Source organism: Carlito syrichta, unplaced genomic scaffold (assembly GCF_000164805.1).
Source record: "Carlito syrichta isolate Samal-C Ts95f unplaced genomic scaffold, Tarsius_syrichta-2.0.1 Scaffold304709, whole genome shotgun sequence".
Taxonomy (NCBI): Eukaryota; Metazoa; Chordata; class Mammalia; order Primates; family Tarsiidae; genus Carlito; species Carlito syrichta.
The window spans coordinates 1-7800 of NW_007248805.1; the positions used below are offsets into that span (position 1 = coordinate 1).

General features: G+C 56.4%; 1 protein-coding gene across 1 annotated transcript in view; it reads right to left on the bottom strand.

Annotated features, from left to right (window-relative positions):
• Positions 1 to 2391: 2391 nt before the first annotated feature.
• LOC103263043 (argininosuccinate synthase-like) overlaps positions 2392 to 7800 on the bottom strand; it is a gene marked incomplete at its 3' end in the record, with an annotated part of 7737 nt that continues 2328 nt past the window's right edge. Inside the window, exon 3 of the mRNA XM_021713743.1 lies at positions 2392 to 2596. Within this exon, the coding sequence (XP_021569418.1) occupies positions 2392 to 2596 (205 nt within the window). The remainder of the gene's footprint in view (positions 2597 to 7800) is intronic.

Sequence of the window (7800 nt, forward strand, 5' to 3'; positions counted from 1 at the left end):
CGTCACAAGTCTCTTCCCTCGTTGTGGCCGGCACAAAGTCCCATCCGGCCAGGGACGAAGGCAGCCTCCCTGGCACCACGGCCCGCCGGCCCCCCGGCTCCTCCGTGGCAACAGCTCCTGCTTCGTGTCCCCCAGACACGACGCTCAGGGCCTGTTGGCTCCAGCCCTTCGCACAGGCTGCTCCGCTGCCTGGCAGCCTCTTCCCACACCCTGCTGCTGGCTCACCGGACGCCCTTCAGGGCCAGGCTCTGTGGGAGGCGAAGCTCGGCCCCTGCCGGCCGTCCCCTGGGACTGGCGCTCCCGCCGTCCCCACATCAGTTCCTTCCTCTCCCGCTGGGCCGTGGGCTCCCGAGGCCAGCGACAGGCCCGAGAGGTGCCGCACTGTGCCCTTTCCGGCAAGCACCCAGCCCGCCACGGATGCCCGGGACAAGCTTGCTGACCCGTGCCCAAGGAAACACGCAGATGCAGCCAGGTGCGGTCATCCCAGCACTTTGGGAGGCCGAGGCAGGAGGATCGCTCAAGCCCGGGAGTTCGAGACCAGCCTGGGCAGATAGCCAGACCCCGTCTCTGCAAAAAGGATACAAATGCACGAGCTTCAAAGACAGGACCGGCGCCGTCCCGGTGGGCGACTACTGGGCAGATCGTGTCCCCTCCATCGTAACCGGGGCTGCGTGTGTCCCTGCACCCCAGGGAGCCAGGGTCTCCGCCAGCCCAGGCAGGAGAGGTAGTGAGCTCTCTGTCCCTGGGAGGCTCAGAGCCTCCTGACTGTGGGGCTGGTAAGCAGCCAGGTCCTGTGCCGGGTATTGGAGTGGCGTCCGCTCGTCCAGAGGGCTTACGACTCAAGAGCCATTAAAGAACAATCCCTGGCCAGGCGCAGTGGCCCAACCCTGCAATCCCAGCACTTTGGAAGTTTGAGGCGAGGGGATTGCCTGAGCCTGCGGGTTCGAGACCAGCCTGGGCAACTCAGCGAGACCTTGTCTCTACAATAAATCAAAAATTAGCCGGGCCTGGTGGCGCACACCTGTAAGTTCTGGCTACTTGGAAGGCTGAAGTGGAAGGACTGCTGGAGCCCAGCAGGTCGAGGCTGTGTTGGCCGGGAGCGGCCACTGCCCTCCAGCCAGACTCCGACTCAAAAAAACCAAACAATCCCCACCAGTTGCCAACATTGTCAGGAATTCGGTTCTCAAGGCAGGAAGCCGAGGGCTTCCCCCGCGTAACCCGCAGGGTCCCCCTGCAGCCCTGGTGCCCACTCGGGCTGGAGGTGGGGGTGCGGGAGGGGCTGATTTTAATGTCTGAAAAGAAAGATTCGGGTCCTAGGCCCTGGCGCCCCCAAAAGTGACCTTGTGTGGTCTTTTTATTTTTCTTTCATTTTTCAGTTCTTTTTTTTTTGAGTCGAGGTCTCATTCTACCACCCAGGCTGGAGGGCAGAAGCACGATCACGGCTCACCGCAGCCTCGACCTCCTGGGCTCAGGCAATCCTCCTGTCCCGGCCTCCTGAGAGGCTGGGACCACAGGTGCATGCCACCATTCCCGGCTAATTTTTCGACTCTGTAGAGACGAGCTCTCACCCTGTCGCCCAGGCCGGTCTCAAACTCCTGGATCTTCCCTCTCGGCCTCCCCAAGTGCAGGGATTTCAGGCTGAGCCCCTGTGTCCGGTCCTCAACGTGGCCTTTACGGAGGTTAAGAGGAGGTCACCAGGGTGGGCCCTGACCCCGTAGACCAGGGTCCTGATAAGCAGGGAGACGTCCGCAGAGGCCGACGCGAGGGAAGAGGCCGAGGACGGGAGCGACGCAGCCACACACCGAGGACTGAGGCTGCCGGGAGCTGGGGACGGCCAGGCCACGACCCTTCCTTGGGCCCTCTGCGGGGGCTGGCCCTGCCCACGCCCGGCCGTGGGCTCCCCGCCTCCAGATCCCCTAGCCAGGGCGTTCCGGCGCCCGAAGCCGCCCGTCGGTGGCGTTTGCGCCGGCAGCTCCGGGAAGCGAAGACCCCAGCCCTCAAGGGATGCCCGTTTTGCAAATGAAGACAGGAGGCTCGGGGAAGAGACTCCCCTGCCCACAGGCCCACGGCGCGCCACAGCAAGGCTGGAGCTTGAACCCCGCTCTGCCAGCTGGGGTTCTGACCCCTTCCGCTACGTCCCATGGGGACGCGTGCTGGGGCCACCTCAGCACCAAGATGGCCTCGCGGGGTGTCACGGCTCCCACCACGGGGACATCACGGCCCCGGAGCACAGGAGTGGGCTGCGAGGGTGCCCCCCGCGGGGTCTGGGCGAAACCGACCCGCCCACGGTTCTGGAAGCAAACCCCCGACGCCGGAGGGTCGAGGGCTGCCCACCGCCCTGGTCGTCCGGGTCCCCCTGGTCCCCCTGGTGCCCGCCCTCCTCCTCCTCACCTTGCCCGTGGCGCCGTGAGACACATACTTGGCGCCCTCGCGCTGGGCGATCTCCACCTGCTTGCGGGCGATGCAGGGCCTGGCCAGGGAGGTGCCCAGGAGGTAGCGGTCCTCGTACAGCGCGCTGGACTGCACGGCGGGCCAGATGAACTCCTCCACGAACTCCTTGCTGACGTCCTCGATGAACACCTGCGGGGAGGGGAGCCGTAAGCGGGAGCCGGACGAGGACGGCCGATCAGAATGCAGAGTCCCAGAAACCCCGGGTGACACCTACAATGGACCACAGCGAGCTGTGCTCCCACTTTTTTCCTTCTGCACCCCTGGAGGACATCACTCATCATTCCAACACACCACCTATTCCTGCCCATCTGCACTCATGGCAGACATCACTAATCAATCCAGATGCTGCACTCACAGTAGACGTTACTAATCAATCTTGATGTTACACTCATGGCAGACATCGTTAATCAATCCTGATGCTGCACTTACAGTAGACATGCTAATCAATCCTGATGTTACACTCACAGCAGACATCGTTAATCAATCCAGATGCTGCACTTACAGCAGACATGGTAATCCATCCTGATGGTACACTCACAATAGACATTGCTAATCAATCCTGATGCTGCACTCACAGTAGGCGCTGTTAATCAATCCTGATGCTGCACTCACAGTAGACACTGCTAATCAATCCTGATGCTATACTTATGGCAGACATTGCTAATCAATCCAGATGCTGCACTCAGCGTCAACATTGCCAATCAATCCTGTTACATTCATGGCAGACATTGCCAATCAATCCTGATGTTACCCTCACAGCAGGCATCGTTAATCAATCCAGATGCTGCACTCACAGTAGACATTGCTAATCAATCCTGACGTTACACTCACGGTAGACATTGCTAGTCAATCCTGATGCTGCACTTGCGGTAGACACTGCTAATCAATCCTGAGGCTATACTCATGGCAGACATTGCTAATCAATCCTTATGCACCATCCAGTGAAACTGGATGTGGCGCCTCAATTCCTTCTCATGAGATGAAACTTAGTTGCCATCTACTAGCTAGAGCACTGGGTCTCCACCAGGGATGGTTTAGTTCCCCTCCTGGGGTGGGGGGGGCATTTGGCAATATCTAATGATGTTTTTGGCTGTCACCATCGCCAGGTTGGCGTGGCGGTGGACAGTAATCTGGCATCTATCCGTCTAGTGGGTCAAGGCCAGGGATGCTGCTACACATTGCTCGATGCACAGGATGGCCAGCAAAAGTCAACAGCACTGAGGAAGCCCTGAGTTAGAGGAAGGGTTCTCAGAGTGTAGGCCCACAGGGACCCCCAGGACCCTTGCAAGGAGTGAAAATGTTCCTCGTAACGGTACTAAGACGTCCTCAGCCCTCCTCACTCTGACGGGGCCAAGGCAGTGGGGGAAGGGGCTGCTGCCTTCACCCAGGTCAGAGCAGGGTCCCAGCCTGTCCTCAGTCTCTGTGTTCCTCAGGCCGTGCCCTCACGGCGCCAGGTTCACGTATGAACAGGCTTGGCCGGGGGTGGGGGCTCACACCTGAAATCCCGGCACTCTGGGAGGCCGAGGCAGGAGGAGCACTTGGGCCCAGGAGTTCGCGACGAGCTTGGGGCAACACAGTGAGATCTACCCTCTACAAATTTTTTTTTTTTTGAGTCGGAGTCTCACTCTGTCACCCAGACTGGAGTGCCGTGCCGCTCCCGGCCACCGCAGCCTCGCCTGCTGGGCTCCGGCGATTCTTCCGCCTCAGCCTTCCAAGTAGCCGAACTACAGGCGCGCTACCCCGCCTGGCTAATTTTTGGTTTATTGTAGAGATGAGGTCTCGCCAAGTTGCCCAAGTGGGTCACGAACCCGCAGGCTCAGGCAATCCACTCACCTCAGCCTCCCAAAGGCGCGGGATTACAGGCTGAGCCACCGAGCCCGGCTCAAAATATTTTTTAAAAATAAAAATGACTGGCCTGGTGTGGTGATGCACGCCCATTATCCCAGCCACTCTGGAGGCCAAGGAGTCAGAGACTGTGGAGAGCTGTGATCACGCCACTGCACTCCACCCTGCGTGACAGAGACCCCGACTCAAAAAAAAGGAAGAACGGCCTTGATGGAGCCTGAAATGGGTACTTTTACTAGGTCTTGCCCGCTGAGAAGGAAGCGTGAAACACACACGTAGCTCGTCTGTGGCATTCTGAAGCAGGAGGAGAAGCACGCGTGGTGTTTGCGTTACAAGCTCAACTGTCACTACTGCAGCTATGAGTAAGGGTCACAGGAACCAGTTTGATGCCTTGTTTTATGTGTTTGTTTGTTTTGAGTGGGGTCTCACTCTGTTACCCAGGCTGGAGTGCAAGGGCATGCTCCCAGCCACCGCAGCCTCGACCTGCCAGGCTCCGGCGATCCTTCCGCCTCAGCCTTCCGAATAGCCGGAGTTACAGGTACGTGCTACCATGCCCAGCTAATTTTTGATTTATTGTAGAGATGAAGTCTTGTCAAATTGCCTGGGCAGGTCTCGAACCCATGGGCTCAGGCAGTCCTCTCACCTCGGTCTCCCAAAATGCTGGGATTACAGGCTTGAGCCACTACACCCGGCCTACACCTTTTTTTTTTTCTGAGTTAGGGGTCTCACGCTGTCGCCCAGGTTGGAGCGCAGTGGCACGTTCATGATGATCACGGCTTACCGCAGCCTCCACCTGCTGGGCTCAGGCAATCCTTCCATCTCAGCCTCCTGACTAGCTGGGACTGCAGGTGTGTGCCATCATGACTGGCTAATTTTTTTTTGGTAGGAATGAGGTCTCGCTATGATGCCAGGCTGGTCTCGAACTCCTGGCCTCAAGTGATCCTTCTGCCTCATGATCCTCCTGCCTCGGCCTCCCAAAGTGCTGGGATGACAGGCTCAAGCCACTGCGCCCAGCCCCCCCTTGATATTTTATAATGAAACGTGTCATCACTTGGAAGGTCTGCATCGCCCTGGGAGATTCAATTTTTCCAATGACTCACGCATGACGTTCCACAGTGCTGAAGTAAAAGGTGCTGCCCAAGTGCAAGACAGACCCCTGGATGTCCATGCAACACACACATGAAAAGGTCACCGTGAAGGTTTCAGAGTCCCCGTGACCCTGGTCTTTAAGGAGTGTGGAGACATATCAAAGCATGGCCTCAACCGTCTGAAAAGGTGATTAAAATACTCCTCTCTTCCCAGGGATGCATCCGTGAGGCCCAATTTTCTTCATTAACATGAACCAACACATCACAGAGTGAAGGCAGAAACAGCGGCAAGAATCCATCTGCCTTCTGCTAAGTCAGACATTAAAGGGATTTGAAAATGCAAGCCAATGCGATTCTTACTAACGGTTTTTGTTGTTTGGGGAAGTAGTTACTTTTCATTAGTAAAAAACGTCACTTATGCGAAACTGCATGTGTTTAGTGATGTTCATTAAAGTTTCCAGCTTTAGCCGGGCTCGGTGGCTCAGCTTGTAATCCCAGCGCTTTGGGAGGCTGAGGTGAGTGGATTGCCTGAGCCTCCAGGTTCGAGACCCGCCTGGGCAACTTGGCGAGACCTCATCTCTACAATAAATCAAAACCATAGCGGGGTGTGGTAGCGTGCACCTGTAGTTCCAGCTCTTTGGAAGGCTGAGGCGGAAGGATTGCGGGAGCCCAGCAGGCGAGGCTGCGGTGGCTGGGAGCGGCCACTGTACTCCAGTCTGGGCGACAGAGTGAGATTCCAACTCAAAAAAAAAAAAAGTTTCCAGTTTTTAGGTCAGGCACAGTGGCTCACACCTGTCATCCCAGGGCTTTGGGAGACTGAGGCAAGAGGACTGCTTGAGCCCAGGAGTTCAAGACCAGCTTGGGAAACATAGTGAGACCTCGCCTTTATTTTTATTTAAAAATTAAAAATTCCAGCTTTTATTTCTAATGTGATAAATATTGATAAACGTAAGTGACCAAACCTCTCTGGAGCCCTCAAGAATGAGAATCTAGAGAATTTTTTTTTTACTATTTTTGCAGGCTGTGTATCCATAATTATTTTGAACCCCTCCTTTTCTGACACTGTGTCACCCAAGCTGGGGTGCAGTGGCATGACCAGGGCTCACCACAAACTTGAACTCCTGGGCTCAGGCAGTCCTTCCACCTCAGTCTCCTGAGTAGCTGGGACCACAGGCAAGACCCGTAGAGATGGGTCTCACTGTGGTGTCCAGGCTGGTCTCAAACTCATGGACTCAAGCATTCCTCCTGTCTCGGCCTCCCAAAGTGCTGAGATATAGGTGTGAGACACCACACCCAGTAAAAGAAAAAATTTTTTCTGAAGAATGAAACGGGCCGGACGCAGTGGCTCATCTCTGCAATCCCAGCACTTTGGGAGGCAGAGGCGGGAGGATCACTTGAGCCCAAGAGTTCGAGACCCGTCTGGGCAGCATAGTGAGTCCTCGTCGCTACAGTAAATAAAAAAAATTAGCCGGGCATGGTGGAGCGTGCCTGTAGTTCCAGCTCCTTGGAAGGCTGAGGCGGAAGGATCACCTGAGCCCAGCAGGTCGAGGCTGCAGTGGCCGGGAGTGTGCCCCTGCGCTCCAGCCTGGGCGACAGGGTGAGACTCCGACTCAAGAAAAAAAGAAAAAACACCTGAACACAAAAGCCACGTGTCTCATCTTCAACACTCCCCCGCACCCCCCTCCCCATCGGGCTACTCCTCTCCAGGACACCAGACAAGGGGAACATTCGAGCCCTAAGCCTGTGGCCAGTGGCTGACTCCAGGCAGTCACTCCCCAGGCATGCATTTTGATGATTTACTTGCTTTGACCGGACTTTCTTTCTTTCTAAGCCACTGCACCAGGACTGATTTCCTCTCTCCCTTCCTTCCTCCCTCCCTCGACACAGGGTCTCACTATGTTTCCCAGGCTTGTCTCACTCCTGGCCTCAAGTGATTCTCCCGCCTCAGCCTCCCAAAGGGCTGGCATGACAGGCCAGCTCACACCCCTTTAACATGCTGGTTGAGCTCTTTCCATGTGCCAGATTTTTAGGTTCTGGTAACCTACTAGAAGCACAGTCAACACACTACGCTCTGCCAGACTTTTCTGATTCTGTTGAGTGGATGGAAGGACGGGTGGATGGACAAGGAGATAAAAGAGAGATGGACAGATAGATGGATAATGGAGTCATGGATGGATGGATGGGTGGATGGTGTGGGTGGGTGGACGGAGGGACGCAGTGGGGAGATGAATGGATGGATAGATGGTGGATGAATAAACGGACGGATAGAGTGGGGTGGGTGGATGGATAAATGGAAGGATGGATAGACGGATGGATGGGGGTGTGGGTGGGTGGACGGTAAGTGGATGAGACAAGGGGGAGCAGGTGACGGGTGTCTGAACAGATGGACAGAGGGACAAGGGAGGGACAGGTGGGG